Here is a 19,952-nt window from a genome sequence, read left to right as displayed (position 1 = left end):
AACTTCCTTCAAACTAGTGAGGTCACACTTCAATTACTGTCTTCAGTTATGGCCTAAGAAAGACACTGTGGCCCTGGGGCATGCCCAAAGGAGCTGTAAAGGGTCTGCAGCACAAGTTTTATGGGTAGCAGCTGAGGGAGCTGGGATTGTTCAGTCTGAAGAAGAGGAGGCAACTCAGGGGAGACCTAATCGCTCTCTAAAACTGCCAGAAAAGAGGTTGTGGCAAGGTGGGGAGTCGGCCTCTTCTGTTTATCAGCAATAGGACAAGTGGTAATGGCCTCAAGTTGCACAAGTGGAGGTTCAGGATGGATATTAGGAAAAACTTCTCAAAAAGAGTGGTGAGGCACTGGCACATGCTGCCCGGGGATGTGGTAAAGTCACCATCCCTGAAGGTGTTCAAGAAACATGTGAATTTAGTATTGAGGGACATGGTTAGTGGGCATGATGGGGATGGTTGATATTTGAACTAAGGGATCTTGGAGGTTTTTTCCAATCTTAACGATTCAATGATTCTATGAAGAGAAATGCTGTGCAAGTGCATTGGAAGCAGAAATAAAGCAGGGTAGTTCTCCTGCCACTCCCATGCACAACTTGGTCTACTCTGTTTCTCATAAATATCAGTTGTATGATCTGGCATAGCAAATCTATCCAGTGTTGGACACTCAGTCAGATAGCTGATACTAGTTTGTTTTGATTTCTTAAAGAAAACATGAAAAAGTTACTCCCTGTTCATTTGGTTATTTAAAAATAGAGGCCATGAAGAAAAATGCTCACAAGTTTTTCCTCCATTCTTTTCACAGGTTCCATTTTTGAAAGGGCATCCAATCCTAATTCAATCTGAAAAGAGGAACAATAATGAAAATGTAAAATGATGTTAGATATGATGTCTGTTCTTACAGGCTCCTGTAGCAGGCAGCTTTAAAATTCTGCAAGTAACAGACAGCAAAGAACTTAATGTGCCTTGTATTGATTTTAAAAAGTGCACTGGTGACACTATTCAAAATTGACAAGCGACTTTCACACACAGTCAGTAACTCAATTTGCTGCAATCTATTTTCACAGAAGGGATTGACCAAGTGCGGAGCAAGCAGTTAACCAGTGAAGGAAACATTCAGTGAACAAAGACTGCAGCACACTAAAAACTGACAAGCTCAGTTTGTGCTCAGAGGCAGAGACCCAGGCACAGACGCGTGACACACAATAAGGTAGTATGCTTTCAGACCCACCATCCATTCTCCTACCATTCTCATACAAACAGTGCAGGGCCAATGAACTCCTGTGGGTACAAAGAACTGTGGGCACCTGCACTATTTTTTTCACTTATTAAATTTTTTTTGAAAAGTTCTGCTACAAATTAATACATTAGTCTTTTACTAAAATAAAGTCCCGTATTGATTCTACTAGCAATTACATGTAAGAGAATATAGTCTCACATATGCAGTATCAAAAGACTGGATTAGAGCACATGCTACATATATATACAGAAAAGGGAAAATAAACAGTGAGGAATTAAAGACAGAACTAGAGTGGAAGAAATTTAAATGAACTATTTGTTAGCACCTGGAAGAAAATAAGGAGTTGAGTAACAGCTCACATGGACTTGTCAAAAGCAATTAGCATTCAAACAACCTGAAATGCCTTCAGGACTGGATAACAAGCTTTGCAAATAGTGGAGAAACCACAGATGACATTTATCTTGACTTCAGTAAGTTTGGAAACTAACATGCCCATTAGCAGATGGGGAAAATATGGTCTAGAAAGAAAAAAAAAAAAAAACACACACGAAAATTCAAAAAAAACTGGACCGAGAAGGTAATTATCAGCAGCTAATGGTCAAAGCATCCTCCATCCAACTAGGTGCTGTCTAGCAATAAACACAGACAAACAGGTAAATTTGGGTTGCTCGGCCAAAACAAGAGAAGATTGAAGTTGTTGCAATAAAACAATCTTCAGCTATGTCAAAAGCTGCTGAAAAAGCTGGGAATGACCCAATCTCCTCATCTACAATGGATTAACAAGAAGCAGTTCTGAGTTGCAGCAAGGAACGTTTCTGCTAGGTGACATGAAAAGCTTTGGAAGTCAGGGATAACAAAGCTCTAGAACTGTACGTGAAGGCAGTGGTGGCAGCAGCAAGTCTCGAAGAAAAATTCTCCTAAATATCTACCTGTAATATTCTGACTAAAGTCTACACTCTCTTCCAATGCTGGACCAGCTGAGTGGCCTCATGAAGCCACTCCAGCTCTGTGTGTCTTGTATGACAACAGGCTGCTAGCAAAGAGCTTGCATCTCTGAACAAACTTTATGAATGCATCCACTGATACCTAGACACATCAGATATACTTATGCAAAATAATTCAGGAATGTATGTCATTAGGTCAGGTCCCAGAGCATAAATATCAGTACATCAACTCTACTAAAATCAATAGAAACTGGCCCCATGTGCAGCAAGGAAAAAACATGGAGGTGAAGCCGTCAGGCACAGAAAACTCCCATGACAGCCCATGTGGAGAGAGGCTTACCAAACTCTTTCTGTGGAAATGACTTGTACATGCTACTAAATAAAAACATAAAGACAAATTTAAACATTTAACATTCCTGCGTAATCTACTCAGAAGTCTGCTGTGACTATCCTGCAACTGGCTAGCTGATAAACTGTAACAGCTCCTTAAGATAAGGAGATAAGCCATGTGTTAAAATAATTTATACCAGGATATATGAAATGTGTAATAATGAAAATATAAAGAGTAAAATCTCTGTGGTATTAATGTTAAGTTCATGCTTAAAACAACACCATATATAATGATGACTAATACTCCATCCCCTGGTTTTCAGTTTCCCAATCTAAGATGCTACATTGCTCACTGCTTTCCTCCACTGGTGATTCATTATCTTGGGTTAGCTTGTTAAAGAAGAATTATATTAAGTGCGAAGAGTGATGGTGAAGTTTCAGTAAAATTACTACGATATGCTTTTTTCTTAGTCTTTGGCTTTATTTCATCCTAAACTTCAAACTTGCTGCTTTTGCTGATGTACATTTCAAGTTTAAAGTGAAACAGGCCAATAGCTGAAGCCAAAAGTTTGACCTCCAGTACAACTGTTGTAATCTTCTGGGAAAATATCCTCTTGACTCTAATTTCTCTTTTCAGACTCACCATGCTGCTGATGAGAAATAAGTTACTGGAGGTCATGATTAATGACTGCCCTCAAAAAAAGCAAACGAACAAACCAATCAAACAAACAAAAAAACACCAGTAGTACTGAATGACACAAAGAAGTTTCTCCACTTCTCACATACGATCACTTCCTAGATAAGGATGCTGGACTAGTGAAGCCATGAGAGGATAAACACTATCCCACAAAGACATATTTAAACTTGTATTAAAGTCTTGGTTTCTAAGGACACATGCTCTTTGTGTTGCAACTGATTAAACCAAGGGACACTCTTATCCGACTTTCAGTTCAGACAGAAAGGTTTATAGGGCTGATAGAAGTTCAGTGAGACCAATAGCACCTCTCACAACAGGCTCCTGATCTCTCACTGGAGCTTGAGCAACTGTAACACAAATATTGCAGCATTCTTCACTTTGCCTCAATTGGACAGTGTTGTTAGATGGATGCAGAATGTTTCTATCAAGAAATATTTGGCTGTGCTTCCACAGGAGTGAAATGATCCCTGTAAATACATGGACAAATTGTGGCTGGCCCTTGGCTCCACACATCAGAAAACCTTTCTGTCAGCAGCTGCAGTATGGGGTGAAAGTTGGCTGAGGCACTCATAGGACCAGAATAGGAGCAAAGAAAAGGATCTCTGTCACAGGAGCTCTGGAGAGCCCTGACTCATCAAACGTGGGTAGCTACAGCTGCCCCAGCTGGATTGCTCCTACCCATGGATGTTTTACTTAGCACCTCTCAATAAGAAGGGAAAAAATAAAAAGAATATCCAGAGTGAAGTTCTTTCTTTTTTCCACTTTTCCAGCACAGAAAAACAAGACTCCTTTCACATCATTTTTTTTCTTTGGTGACATCAATAAAAGTCTAAATTCCTTGTCAAATGTGATGAGAAGATTACTAATGACCTAGCAGCTGCCAATTCCATTGAACTAAGAGTGCTTGTGCCTACCTGCTCAGCTGACAATACCCAAAAACAATATCACTGCTTTGTAATACTGAAGGTAAGATAGGCATTCTTATGTTTACTTTAGGCTAGCCAAGTCTCTACAACAGGAGGATCCCAGACATTCCATCTTCCAGTCAGAAACAAGAATTCTTAACAGAACGACTCTGATGGAGAAAATGTTTTTTGCACAGCACAAATCTCATGTATTTGCTCTCGGTGATTTGGTCTGTTTTTGGGGAAGTCAGCCATAGGCAATTTCGGAGCCCAACCTGAATAGCATGAAGTGTATCAACCCAGTTTGGAAGTGTGTAAAGCCCAGCTCACCCTATCTAGAATTTCATAATAACAGGCAAACAAAGACACTTCCATGTATCAAAGAAATTCTATCTCCCTCCCTGCTTTCTTATGATAACAAGGCTTTATGCTTTGGGAAGAATTCCCGTGCTATTGATGCTAGTGAAACAATCAGTTCTTCAGAGGAGCCCCTCATCATTTGCTGACTTTACTCAGAGAACGCTGAAAGATGTAGTTATGTCAGTCAGACCTGGAGGCAAATAACAAAACATTATGCACAGAAGTTATTTTCACACCAGGACCTCTTCTATATCATATTTGTGATGAAACCATGAAAGAGGACAGATGCTTTCAGGCATCTTGAAGGCTTAGAAGAGAACTCTTCTCACTTGTGCACTTCTGTTAAAGATTTCAAAAGTGCAGAACAAGGAATTGAGTTTAATTGAGTTTTACCAGGAAACCTGCAAAATTTCATTTCAAAGAACATCCCATTAAATAAAGGATTTGCTGTGTTGCTGACAGCAACCTGTCTGCAAGTCACTAAATACAACTACAGTGCTGAAGCACTCCTCTGCCCAGCACTTCACCTCAGCAAAAGGGCTCAGATATTCCGCACAGCTCAGCGCTCCAAAACCAAACCCACAAATCCAAATGTCCCCAGAACTTTAAAAACGGGTAAAGCACAGACCTGGATCCCATTTGTAACACAAGAATTGAACGTGCATGATTACACAATGAGAGGATTCATTGAAGGTGATAGTGATGGTTGCCAGGCAGATGGGAGTGCCCATCCTCCTTTGTTCAAAATCACACCCATAGAAATTCACTCTGGATTGTCCAGGACAGACTAGTATTTTTTTTTCATCTATTATTACTTCTAAGAGAAAGTAGGGTTTCTTTTTTTTTTTTTTTTAATTAAAAATATTAATAAAAAAGAGTGGGCCTCAGTGCTCAGCTATTCTAACTGGAAGATAAAACTGTGGTCAGGAGATTTCAGTGCTGCCTTGCTGAGTGCAGGAGATGAAAGCGAGTCCCACGGCACAGGCAGGGCTCCTCTGGCCCCACCTCTGCCAGGAAGCGCTCCTGTTCCCTTGGCAGCCCATGCAGCTGGCTGCCTCCTGTTCAGCCAAGGGTCCAGAGAACTGAGTTTCCAAACTATTCCCTGGCTGGAGGAGGAAATGAAAGCAAGTCATTTTCAAGAAAAGCAGGTTGGATTGTCCAACTCTTGCACTCCGGGGAGCAAAAAAAAAAAAAAAAAAAAAGAAAAAAAAATTATACAAGAAGTGTAATGGAAAGGAAAAGAAAAAGAAAGTGACTTTTTTTGTGCATTGTGGAGAAGTCAAGATTCACAGACTCAAAGCATCTTTAAACGATTAAGACAAAGACAGTGGGTAACAGATGAATGTTAGAGACAGAGGGAAGTAAACATTTTTAACCACACTAAAATCATGCAAAATCTCTTGTTTTAGAATAGTAATTGCAATTAAAATTATTTACACTCTGCTCTAGTGTAAATCAGGAATGGAAAAGCATGGAGAAGGTGATCCTCTGCTTGGGAGAGCTCTCCCTCTTGGAGAACTTACTGCCCCAAGCTGCCAGGGCACAGGAAGCGCACACCTGCCTGCTTAGCTTTCATCTCCTTCCTCTGCTTTCCACCCAGCCTGGCCTAGGCAGATCCCTTAAATGCTTCATGGATTGTGCAGATGCTTGCTGAGGCCTGAAACTACTATGGAGCTCAATAGAGAGGGCTTGAGTACTATAGAACAAACAGTACCACACAGCTTGAAGGAGCATATCTGAAGAGCGTCATGAATAACTGGCTCCAAATCAAGGTATAGAATCCTGGCTGTCAAACAGAAGATTAATTTTGAAAAGCTGATTATTCTATTTTACAGAGTAACTTGTCCAAATTAGACAACTCCCTGAAGATAAAATTGAATCCAGTTTAGCTTTAAGAGGAAAGACTTAAAGAGGGCAACAACTCTACTGTTTAAGAACAAGCATTCCTAGTTTTGATGACTTTTTTTATTAATTCCTAAAAACTAGGATGAATTATGATCCATCCTGCCATCTACAGCGTGTTTAACACATTCTTTGTAGACTAAGGACTCGGATAACTATATAGCTCTCCAATTCTCTGCAACACAGAGTCACTACCTTGCGTTACTGAATGTGGAAAAGAAAGACCAAAACATCGTTTATTTTCCACACTGCTTCTTGCAACCTCACAACCATCCTTTGAGAGCTGCTGACTGAACACTGCATAGATTACCTCCACCTACTCCCCATTCCAGAGTTAGGAGCTACACCTCTCCCAGTAGCAAGAAGGAATCAACTTAGGTTGAGCCTTTATATCTCTTTCTCGATGAGATCCTCTGATCAGCTGCTTTCTAAGTACCTCTTATTTTAGGTATCTGGCCTTCCTTGAGCACTGCTCAGGAAGCCTGGCCCCCCAAAGGCCTAACATCGCAACATTACCATGCTTCAGCAAACTAAGCACCTTCAAGGATACTGATTAAATGCCAGTTTACTTTGAGATCATTTGCTTACCCAGATATGACTCGAAAGATTCACAGCTTGGGTAAAACTAGTCATGGTATCTTATCTTCAGTGCAAAATCACAAAGTCACTGCTTTGCATGCATTCAGGTTTAGTATTATGAAGGACGCAGTCATACAAAGATTGATACAACACAATTATGAGATGCAACAATTGGACATAAGTATTTACAGAGAAAAGTGGAAAGGATTATGAACAAATATTTAGTATCCTGTGCAGGCCCATTGTTAACAAATCAGACCTCTTGAGACAGAAAACTGTATTTGACAGACCCTGACTGCAACTGTAAGAAAATAAAATTAAAAAACAACAATATATTACAAGTAAAAGTCATAGCTGATGAGAACAGAAAATAACAAAATCAGAAAATAAGAACTGCAGATAGCAAATGAGAAAATCAAGCAGGCATAAGAGTTTCATGGCCGAGAAACTTAAAGATAACATTTAATGATGTGGCACTCATCCAATACAAGACAAAAACCTCTTAAAGTTAACAGAACAGAAATAAGAAATACATTTCTGTAAATAAAAAAGCCAGGCAGCCCTGATTTTTCTGTTCCAGCAGCAATTCAAAAAGTCCCAAAACAACAGTTAATGCAATCAGACATTGTGAAACAAGCTAGACAAGGTAACTTGTACCAAGACTATGCAAAGAGCTGTCCCAGGAGCTATCTAATTCAGTGCCAAGTGTTTGGCTTTCAGCAGATCCCAAACACTGTACAGTATCTTCAGGATTATAATTAAGGAACACATTTGCTAGCTAATATATGTTGTCCAGACAGAGTAACTCATGCTACCTCACATATACAGTCAGCCTTATATCGATCACAGACTAAAGATGCAAAATGCAGGAATGAGAATCAACTCATAGGAGTTAAGGGAGTATAAACATGAAAACAGAGCCCATTGATCCAGGATCTTAGTGAGCAGGGCCAGTAGTCCTGTTGATAAAACAACTGTTTGAATATAATATACTTGTGTAGCTGTAAGACATTTAAGCTGGTGTTACATAATGATTTCATTAAGAATCAGGAACAGCAGGACATCAACATGGCCACACAGTAAAGGAACCAAAGCTTTGCTTTTTTATGAGACTCAAAATATAATGGTAGACAGGAAACCACTATTGAAAGACAGGCTTCTAACAAGGTCCCATAAGGCTCATTTTACAGTACTCTGTTATGTAATATTTTTATCAGTGACCTGGAAGGAAACAAAGCCACTATTAACCAATTGTAGATGAAATAATTATAGAGATGTGACAAATACTGAGGATGTCGCATCACAAATACGAGTGACTTAGATTGCTTGGTATGCACAGACACCAAAATACATATGTCAGCAGGACTGATATAAAAACACAACCCTGGGAAGAGAGGACTGAGATTATTTACAGAGTATGGGATTCCATCCTGAGATTCAACACCTCTGAAAAAGACCTGGGGAGGGGAACGCCCTGGTTGGTAGTTAGTCAAATATGAATTTTAGCTCTCTTAGTAGAGCTCCTAGAAAAGTTTCTGCCAAAATTAGCTGTATAAACTGTAGAATTATGAATAAGAGCAGAGAGACTGTAATATGCACGTGTTTGATAACAGCACAGTCTGCAGAACTGCTTTAAACTGCTGTTTTCCACAGTCCCACCAGTGTGTAAATAAAGCAGAGGGGTTTCAGATGAGAGTTGCAAAAACAGCTACAAAAGGACTACGACGTGCCTCAGGGAGCACAGTACATTAATCTTAAAAACTGGCCCAGTCAAAGTCTATGGATCTGAAACTCACACAAAGCTGGGTACAGCAGCTTGCACTGAGCTCCTGGCAGCCCCATTTCATGGTCCCTGAAATGGGATCATCATCCATCTGCCAAACTTCTTTCTCTTGCAGAACTGGACATAAATTTGACAACGGTCTTCCAAACAGCGAGTGAAGGTTTACACTGGGTCAAAGGTTAGAACTTGATGCTCAACAAATTTAATTTACCAAGATGCTTGTTTCAAATGTATATAATTAGTTGCTGGAACAATTTATCAAATGAATTCAGGGAAATTCTATGGCCTGGAAAATGCACATAGGGAGGTCAGAAGATCATAATGACGGCTTCCAGTCAGTGCCCATTCTACAGTGACTCAAGGCATAGAGCATCACGAGCTTGAGCCTTCCAAAAGCACAGTGCAGTATTGGTCACTGGCAACAATTGACAGCCTACCTGCTGAAATGAATATCTACTTCAGCTGAGAAGTAACATCAAGGTTCACTCAGAAGCCTGCTTGCAGCTCTGGTTGTCATTACATTAAGGCACTTCACACCCTGTGACACTGTAATATTGCCTTAGATTAAATAAGAATCAAGACCTTTGGTTTCATATTGCACTTCAAATTGCTCAGGATTCAATTCTGTTCAATATGACAAAGTAAGCGCCACAACAAAGACAATTTTCTCTGATAAAATAAAATTTTTCTCTCTTGCCTCTTTTTTACTTTTTGAGACCTGTAGAGGCTGACAAGTCTCCCAAGCTTTGAAAAATACGTTGTTGTTAACAAAAACATGATATAAAATAGAACCTTGGACATTTCTAATCAGCAAAGCAGATTTACCTGACTCAGGCTTTATGTGAGTAAAAGGCTGGGATCCTGAAAGTAACAAGCAGGAGTGAAATTCCTAGCTCCTTTAGGTGCTTCTTAAAACCCCAGCCACAATGATGGTTCTGCTTGCCTAAACAATCACTGCACAGATTCCAACTTCAACAACACAAGGAAAAAATCTGGAGTGGCTTTACCAACTCAAAATTAAATTGTTCCAACCTTTCATCCACGGAAAAAAAAAAAAAAAAAAAAAAGAAGAAGAAAAAAAAAAAAAATGTACCTCAGAAGTTAACTCATTATTTCGGAAGACACTTTGTGACATATCTACTTAGAGGAGCCTTACAGAAAACCATATGCACTTTCATGCTATCAGCACCGTTCTCGTTCCTGCACTACCTGGCTTTCCAGCCTGTAAACTTAGCATTTATCATGCAGTAAATTGACTTTTAGAAGTTGTTTTCATGGCTCTGGCTCCATTCAGAATTGACTTTCAGGATTTTATTGATAACATTAAAACACCTCATTGGCTTAGGCCTGACCTTTCTTCACAGTCCACTGCTCAGGGATTTGCCACATTTTTATTCACAGCCTTGAGAGTCTGTGTGCCAACGTCTGATTTTATCCTTGTTTCTAAGAAGCTTGTGGATGCAGACTGATGAACTTTAAGACAAAAACTCACTGTGGGGAAGATGATAGAGATAGATTATGGTGTGTTTATTTGCCAAGACCTATGCAGTCACATGGCCATTTATTTTAGATAGGGGGAAGTGTGGAATACCTAAAAAGTACACAACATGAACTCATGCCTCCTTTTCTGCAACTCTTGCCATGTTGCTGCCATATGCTGTTCCCAGACGACATCTGCCATCAAATGCTTCTATCAATAAGCTACTACGGTGTTTGCTTTTAAAGTGATTTTTTTTTTTTTTTTTTTTCCAAAAAAGCTTTACACAGAAGAACATCTCTGGCGGCAACTCAATAAAAGGGAAAGTACCACATTCGAGTAACACGTCCCAGTATATTTTGAAGATGTGGCTGTTCTCTGAAACAAAGGAACAGTACTTAATGTTTGATCCAAAGGCTTTTGCAGTCAATGGAAAGACTTCCAGTGTTTTCAGCAGGCTTTGGACCACAGCCCTTAATCTGGGGAACATACTCTCAAAAGGCAGAAGAATGGAAAGGTTTGGCTGTATCACATGTATAGCTGGCCTTGTGGCAGGCGTGCATTAGGCAGATTTCTTTCCAAACTCTACCTCAACAAATACACTTTCAGCCAGAGAAAATTAAGTCTCCCAGTAAAGTGGGTAAATAATGGGACTCCAACTTGGAAGGAGGCAAGTTCCTTCAGATACATGATAGTGTTGTAACTCAGCCTCTGGCCACCTTTATAAAGATCTCTTTTTCTAGATGCTTTTGGGGTTCTTTTCTTCCCTGATTAGCAAGAGGGATGTGAAGTTTCCAAATACATGGCTCCTAGCATCGAGGACAAAGATAAACCAGGATAAAGAATCCAGAGTAAGAAAGGGAGAGACCCCCAACAATCTGCTCAAGTCCATCCTAAGTGGGACAAAGATGCTTACTTAGCTCCCTTCCTTTCCAAACTGCATACCCTGGCAGGGAGCCTCTCAGTTTCTATCACTCCACCAGATCAGAGCAGCAAATTTATTTTCAAGAAAGCTGGAACTTGTTCCTTGCTTGCAAACCTAAAGATGTATGTACTGTCTGCTGCAATAGCCTGCCATTATACATTAGGTAAACATGCAACAAGCACCACAAATGAATTGTACAGGCATCTTTCAGCATACCTCAATGTTGAAATGTGGCTACTTCACTTCCAAAGTGTGCATCAGAGAAAAAAAACTGATACAGAGCAGTGATTGGCACAAGATATATATAGCCCTTGCTCTGCCAGGGAAGCCCAGAGCCAGCTATAACAGCCAAGAAAACTGGGCTGGATCTCTCATAGATTGGGCGAGAATGAGAACATCAAGGATTTGTATAGATCCAGCACATCTCCAGGCAGACTAAAATGTTCTATCATGTTAGAGAACAGAAGCACTGCCCATAGGTGCACAGATAAATAAATAAACCGCTGGTGTCACACGTCAGTGGATCTGACCCCAGTATCCATAAATTTTACTTACAAGGTATTCATGGAGTGATACTACCCAGTCAACTGGACTGATTTCTGCATCAAACCCTAGAAGTGTGACTGCTACAAGTTCAAAGCAGAGGGAAAAGCTGCTTCTCTGTTCTTATATTCCCAGGGCAGCAGTGACACCTCCCAGCTTTCCCAACACGTCCCAACCCTGGAAGCAAGTAACGGTGGACGAAGAAAAAGCAGCCTACCAGAGGCTATGGTGAGCATTGGACTCTGATCACATCTTCCCTGACAGCTTCTTCTGACATTATTTTAACCCACCATGCATCCAACGATTTGCTGCACCGTGTTTATATGTGACTTGGGACATGAAAAGTTCTGCTTGGGTTGTCCTTTCCTAAAACTCACTGGGGCAGTTCAAAGTGCTTCATTAGTGCTCATCCTGGAAAGTCAATTTATACATTCTATCAGACATGGCTCACCTTTATGAGCAAGGACTGCTCTTCGATCAGGCTGAGCTACTAGAGATCATCTGTATGCACGAAGGCAGGCTCAACTTTAGTAATTATTACTGCCCAGAAGCCCTCTTGAAGTACAGGATTGTTAGGTACTCTGACACTTCCAAAGAGTCCGGACTGCTAGTTCTTCACTCTCCTTAGTACAGTGTCCTCTCACGGGGTTGCTGAATATTCATTTATTTTTTTCCCCCCCAGGGAATGAAAACCAACATGTTCTGATTATTATCTTTCAATCATCACTATGATAAAGACAAGTCACCATCCGCTGAGCTCACTGCTGAATCGCAAATGCTATACATAAACAAAAACAAGAGAAGGAACTTCAGCAGGCTTAGCTCGCCTTTTAAAATTCAAGGCAGGGGTTTAAAAGAAATGAAGCCAGGGAAAACACTGGATACTAACACCAGCCAAACAAGGAAAAATAACGAAGTTGTAAGACTGAAAAACTGAAATGGAAAGAATGACAGATTTACTGCTGCATTTGATGCACATAACCACTGATAGACTCTCCCCAGGAAGTGTTGAAATTACCATCACTGAAATGAATCCAGAAGCTAAAAATTAAATTATCCTTCCCAGAACATTCCAATTCGGGCTTTGGCAACACCAGATGTTTCAAAACTCTGAAATATATGCATGCGCGTGTGTGCACGCATGCACACACACACACACACACACTTAAGCACAGTATCCTCTTTCACGCAAGACCTCCCTCCTGGTTTTCCCAAACTCAGACTGAATGGACAGTCATTTTGCAAAGCCTTTTCTTTAAAGTCTCCGTTTAAACACACAACTGTCAGATTAAGCAACCGCTACGGAGCCTTGCAGCAGCTCCAAGTTATGAATGAATGGCTATTTGTGAACGCGCCTGTCAAGACAGATGCGGTATTTGTCAGTGCAGTGTGGGTTAGATATGGTGGGAAGGAGCCAAACAAACAAAGCAAAGGGTCAGCATCACAACATTTCCCTTTCTGCCCCTCCGTTTGCCTAAAGGATGCTACAGCTCTGGCTGAAATATAATACAGTACTCTATTTACATGCAACTTACGAGGGTTATTTGGAAAGAAACATTCACACAAGAGAAACAAAAGAAAAATGGGGGGAGAAGGTAGAAGAACAGGAACTTTTTGGTGCAAGGAAGCTGTGAGGCAGAGGAACAAACGCAAGCTCCACATAACAAAGCACATCTTTAGAAACTCGGTGATAGTTGATTCTAGACCACCCTACGGAATTTGAAACATCATACACTGTTTTTCTTGCATTTAAAATTATTATTATGAGGATTATAGGTTAATTCAAGTTGTAAAGGACATCTAGTCCAATCTCCAGCCCAAAACAGGGTCAGCTATAAGGTCAATTTATCACTTCAAGTAACCTGTATGTTTATTTATAATAACCTGAAGTCAGGCTATTATTCATAAGCTGTTTCCATTGCAGTAGTATGTCAGACTCTCATCCACTTACCAGCATCTCATCATGCAAGGTCTTGTCTAAAAACTAAAAGAGGCTTCTGCCCTAAGATTTCAGTGGAAGTAGCTCAATTGTATTGGGAAGATACTAAATACATCAATGAGCGTCACATATGGAAAAAAAAAACAACAACACAGCAAATCTCTCTCATCTTCCAAATGAAACCCTGAATATTTCCCATGCTCTCTGCCACAAATCTGCTGCAGGGATGGCTGCAAAGTCTCACACCTCCTCTAAACCAAAGGTAGGTGCTGGGGAACATACACAGCAGGGTAAGAGCTACCTCGGGGGGGGAGGGGGGGTCTGTTTTGTTGATAGAGAATAAAAAACAACTGGTCACACTGGAATGAGGTAAAACGCAACATTTCATGTGAAGTTTCTTCAACTCCTCATCCAGTTGTCCCAGACAAATCTGCAAATTTCAGCAAGGACAGCAAGGAGATGCATAGGAGAGGTGCATTAAGAACCAAATTGCTCTGGATGGACCCTGCAGGCAGTCCACCAATAGCAGTGCTGCAGCTAAGCACAGAGAGAATGGACTGAAAAGAAACAACAGCCTGGTGTGGAAGGTGGGATGGGAAAGTCCACTGAACAAAGAATCCAAATAAAAATGTTAATCTAAACAAACAAAATGAAACATCACCAGCATAGCACTACAATAAGCAATACCTGGGGGACATATCATTCTCAGGCTAAAAACTGCCTGATCCTGATCAAAAACATGCAGCAAGTGGTTTCACAATAGGCACAACCTTGCGCCACATTTCCTTCTGGCCAGGTTCTGATACCCAAATAACAGATTTAAAAGAAGCAAGAGGGATTTGAGCTGTCTGGCTTTCCTCATCCCTGCAAACATCCCATGAACCAGGTCCCAATTGAGAAAGCTATTTGGGCACACATATAATCTTAGTGCTAATGAGTCCATTTACACGTGTTTCAGTACCTTGCTGAAGAAGCTCACTGAAGTCAACAGCCTGGAGCTCTCATTCATCTTCTTGCTCAGTAATTACACAAGCAGGAACCTCAAAATCTCAAAAATACTCTGAAAGTAGCAACTTCAAAATAATACAATCACATTAAAGACTACCACTGAACTGAAGCAGTGTGCTGAGGTCAAATTAAGCCAAAAGCAACAGCTGATGAAGATTAGGATGGTCTCTTATCTCTGCACAACCACCTGCTCCCTCCCAGCCCTGCAAACCAGGCAGCAGGATCAGCTCTAGCCTCAGGAAGGCCCAGCAGATCTTCAGACATTGTCCTCCTTCAGTACTAGAGGACTAGGACTAGCAGAAGACTAGGATATGGTCTCTGAGATGGCAAAACTCTCATACCCCTGAAGGGCTGGGTGCAGCAGGGGCTGTAATGCTCAGCTAACCTTTCACTCAACAAATGGCAGAATGGAAACATCTCTTTAAAACAGACCCAAAGAGGGCCGTGACACTGGCTTCAGAAGATAGCCCTATGTTTCTGTCTTGCAGTGGTAGGAACCCAAGTTGGGACATGGGTTTTTGCTTTTCTGTAGGCTTCTCTGGGAGAACCATGGTGAAGGAGGATTCACTACACCAGACTACAACCTCCCAGCAGTAATGGATGGTTCAGGAGGCAGCAGACCACATGCACTGCACCCCACAGCTGCTCAACATGAGCAGGAGTTAAAGAGAGCTTCTCTGATTTCACCCGGTCAGCGCTCCAAAGCACATTATTTTATTATCCCTTGTAACATGTAGATGACTACTGTCCAGAAAATAACCCAGCCTCTTTTTAAAGCCATCTGCAATTTCCTGTTTTTAACATCCCCACATAGGAGGCCTGTAATAAGTGCCACTCATAAGCAAGGAGCTGTTCCTCCCACGTCCCTCCTGGGGAAAGCTTTCCCATTGCTTCAAGTCCTCTCTGTGGTGAACAGGAGGCAGTACCCCAAAGTGCTGCTGCAGAGCCCTGTAGTAACATCTGCACAGCTAAAAGGTTTTAATCTCAGGTTTTCCTGTCAGGGCTGCTTTCATATCGTTAACAACATTGGAAATCCCAAAACAACATCTCTGTTGTGTGCACGCATGTGAGCTGCACGACTGGGGCCGGTCACATCGTGGAGCTGATGCTGGCAGTGCCAGGAGGCCAGAGCACAGCAGCCCCAGTGCCCTGAAGAAAAGGAGCCCACATAGGTGTAATTGCTGGTAAATCGAGTCCTTGTTGACAAAGTAGAAGCATGGCATTGTGCACAGGCAGTTCATAATGTTGGCTTTCATTAAGCGAATGGCTCATCAGAATGACAGACTGCGTAAAGTGATATTTGTGGCACAGAGCTCCCAAAAATCACAGAATCATAGACTATCCCAAGTTGATGATCCCTGTGGGTCCCTGCTGAGTCCAACTCCCAAGCCTACCACCAAGCTCAGGCAAGAACATGGAGAGGCACCCCAAAATCCGCATGACATCAGAATCAGGCCAAGAAGGACTGTGATTTCTTGGGCTACTTGAGCCATCTCCCAGGATGCAGAAGAACCCATAATCTGCCTTGTAAAGCCTTCAGCTATCAGTACTGATCAACTCACTGTCTGCAGTAAGAACTGCTATGAATAGAGATAACAGAATCAGGCCCATCCCTTGCATGCACATGATGCCTATTTTGTTTGAGTACCCCAGCTGTGCATTAGCATTATAGCTTGCTGTGCTGGCGTTCGATTTCTGTTTATTATCAGTGCAGTGATGATTATCACTCAGCCTCAGATCAATAATAACTAGGTTGAGTCAATGGCCTGGATCATTCACGAGGAACTGATAAACAACAAACCTCTAACACGACTCGATCTCTGGCTGCCAACTGCACTTGGGAGGGAGTTAAGCTCCCAGCAGCAAACCCACGCCGCCGCAAGCACAACACACGCAGGCATGCTTCACAAACAAAAGCCTTCGGGTTTTTCAAAACCTCTTTGTAGTATTTTTTCCGCCGCTGCTTTTCACATCTGTTGGTTTTGGGTCCGGCAGTCCCCCGCTCGCTGAATTTCCACATGTATTTCCACACTGGATGTGTCTTTAACCTCAAGTGGACTGTCAAGTGAGATGCCAGATGCCCCCTTACTTCCTCAGTGCAAACTATCGGTAAACCTTAGCATAACTTTACTTTGAGCCTTAAACTAACAGCATGTGAAAAGATTAATATGAATAAATTCAAAACTAATCAGATCCCTTCTTTAAATGTTGACACAGTATTATTTATATCCCATAAATACCTTCTTGACTAAAATTCATCCCAGGAGATTGGCACCTCGCCAGTTCTATTCATATTTACTGTATTTATACAGTACAGTTGGCCAAGGATAATATTTAAGACAAAATATGCCTTAGGGTATATACAATATCTCTTATAGTTTTCCTTTTAAATCTCCTCATTGCTAAAAATATTTAGTCTGAACTTTATAAAATGCCCCACAAAGACCTATCAGCGATCTGCAGTGATATACGGCCGACTACGAGTATAATTAGAGCATATTTGTAATACTTGGGTCACAGGCGGTTGCTGAGTGCTCACGGCTCGCGGCAGGGACTGAACCACTGATCTTTCCCATGCCTCCCTCCTGGCAGCGTGCGACCCTCCTTTTCCCTCCTGCCTCTCCCAGGCGTGGAGAAAACACAGAGTTAAAGAAATCTGCTCCGAGACACCTTGGATCTGCACTTTCAAGTTCTTCCTTTAAAATATGGTGGGGCGATTTCATCCCTGCTGTCTTTTTTGGAAAGGTTTGCTCCATTTGGTATAACTAGAGAGCAGTGGAAAAGCAGTTAACCTACTTACAGGGATGTTCGCGGCAGCACGCACAGCAGGACGGGATCTGCTGCCGTGGGGCCCTCTGATCCCAAACTTGTGATGCACTCTGTTGGTAGGTACCTGCAATCTCCTCTATTTGTCCAAAGCCTGGATTGATCCTTCAGTGCAAACCTGGCCTCTGACAAGGCTTTATAATTAGATCCTCTTTTGCCACACCACCCAAGAGGCACAGCGCAGGTAACTGCACTTTCTGGACCATTGGTCTTTGGGAATCTCCTCACAGCAAGAGACATATGGAACATGGTAAGGACAGAGGCATTTCACCTCCAGACGCTGTCCCTCATTTGGCTCTCAGCCATTCTAGCCCTGCCCATAGATGCCCATTGCTCCACTCAGGATACGACCCAGGAGGTGCCAAAACAGAAGTGCTGGCTTTCAACAAAACTCACCAAAGCCCCACTGATCTGAACACTGACTTAGTTGCTATTACTGCAAATTACACTGAACCTCTTTGCCCACAGCCTCTTGGCTCCAAATGTATATTTCTTTTTTTTTTAAAAAAAAAAAAAAAAAAAAAAAAAAAAAAAAAGTATTTCTTTCCTCTGGGTAACAGGGGTGGAGTGTATTTATCACGGCTATTAGGGATGGTGCCGTAATTACAATACTAAAACATCCCTGACTGCCAGGGTGTCCCGTACCTGATGCTGTCATTTAACAACAAAGGGAGGCAGCTGCGCCCAGCGCGGGGCTCGGATGCCTTGGCTGCCATCCTGGGACGATCACATGCAAGACAGAGCAAGCCTCAAAGCTACAACTCGCTCAACTAAAAATAAATAAGAGAAAACGCAATTAGAAACTCCAAGATAAAGTTACCAAGATGGCTGCATTATCTGTGTGAGCCGGAGGGATGTGCTTTGCCGACCCAGCCGGTGAGGAGATGGGGCGTCCAGTGGTGGGAGGGGAGACAGAGGGAAGGGAGAGAGGCGAAATAGTGGGGATGCGGCTCTGGGTACGCGAGCGGAGGAGTTACTTTCTGCTTCTGGTATTTCACTTTCCTCGGCACGATGATGATCGAGATTCTTTTAAGGGAGTGCGGTGTTTTTCCCTTTTTTTTTTTTTTTTTTAAATTCTTTTTTTCTCCCTTTTCGCTTAAACCTCACAACCCAAACAAAAAGGCGCGTCGTTGCGATTCTTAGTCGCGCTCAGTGGATCCGGTCAGCACAGTGCGTTTGTACCCTTTCACTGCACAAAACGTGGCACGGATCGCCAGAGAGGTTAATAGCAGCGAGAAGGCAGACGGGCTGAGACAGGTTCCAAGCAGCCAGGCTACCCAGAAGGGAAAACTTTTCCTCTACCTGAAATGAAAGCGCCCATGCACCGAGCGGGCAGACGGGGAGGGACAGAGGGGGAAGCCTGAGCTCGCTGAGCACCAACCCATGGAACAGAGTGCTGGAGGAGTGAAGGGAACCCAGGAGGGAATGCTGCGGGTTTTGTTGTGGGTTTGTTCTATTATTTTTTTCTTTCTTTCTTTTCAAGACCTCCTTTTCTTTTCAGTTCTGGAGAGATGGAAACTTGCCCGACTCAGACACTCCAAGGGAAACAACGGCAGCGGAAAGATGTTGGCTCCTCTCAGAGGCTGCACCCGGGGCAGCGGAGCGGCTGCGCAGGCACCCCTGGGGACCACATCCCAGCAGGGATCCGAAGCTGGGGGGCAACCGAGTCCCCCCCATTCAACATATTCATTCCCCCCATCTAAAGGAAGTCCTATAAGCAACCAGATGGGATACTGAGAGCAAAAGGAGCAAAGAGGGAGGGGTTGCGATGTACGGGGCTGGTGGGCACTGCCAAGCGAAATCACGTCCGCAGAGCACTTACTTTCGGGGTAAAAAGGCTGCATGTCTATTTTGTAAACTTCTTTGGCGTAGTACTCCTCGTCGCTCCGCTCCCTCTCGCAAGTGGCGGCTCTGTGGTTGGCTTTCTCCTGCAGCAGGTCCCTGGTGCTGTTGTAGATGGAGATGACCTCCGGGGGCACCTCCTCGGGCTCGGGGTACTCGTCCGGGGGGCTGGTGAGCTTCAGCTTGCTCAGGATCTGCCCCCGGATCGCCTCGATCCTCTTGCGCATGAACTGATCCATGTCGAGGGTGCTGCAGGTAGACAGGCTGAGAGCCACGGCGGCCAGATCCAGGGTGAGGAACACGCTCAGGAGATAGCAGTGCATCTTAAGTGCTTAAATACAGCGCCCCCCGAAAAAAGAGTGACTTTAACCACGAACGACAACGATGGGGGTGGGGGGATGGGGGGTTTAATACTAAAAAATAACAGGGGGATGTGTGCAAACAAAGGGAGGATCTGCAGACAAAATGCAGTGAACAACCGGACTGCAAGGACGGCTTGCAATCCACAAACGCACGGGAATCGCCAGTGGAAAAAATACCAATAGTGATACAAAAAAAAAAAAAAAAAAAAAAAAGCAGCCTAGTAAGAGTCGGGGGTGGAGAGAGCGGCAGAAAAAAAGAAAAAAAAGGGCCAGATGCAGGGTGAGGAAAAAGAAG

The 19,952-nt window shown here is 42.6% G+C and overlaps 1 protein-coding gene across 1 annotated transcript in view; it reads right to left on the bottom strand.

Moving 5' to 3' along the window:
- Window positions 1–19,849, bottom strand: part of TGFB2 (transforming growth factor beta 2) — a 62,078-nt gene extending 42,229 nt beyond the window's left edge. The window contains exon 1 of the mRNA XM_042895167.1: window positions 19,276–19,849. Within this exon, the coding sequence (XP_042751101.1) occupies window positions 19,276–19,618 (343 nt within the window). The 5' untranslated portion in view covers window positions 19,619–19,849. The remainder of the gene's footprint in view (window positions 1–19,275) is intronic.
- Between the last annotated feature and the right edge of the window lie 103 nt (window positions 19,850–19,952).

This window comes from Lagopus leucura, unplaced genomic scaffold (assembly GCF_019238085.1).
Source record: "Lagopus leucura isolate 7727_CA_CO unplaced genomic scaffold, USGS_WTPT01 Super-Scaffold_73, whole genome shotgun sequence".
Classification (NCBI taxonomy): domain Eukaryota; kingdom Metazoa; phylum Chordata; class Aves; order Galliformes; family Phasianidae; genus Lagopus; species Lagopus leucura.
The sequence above is the reverse complement of the archived record's forward strand: the minus strand, read 5'-3'. Positions and strand labels throughout refer to the sequence as shown.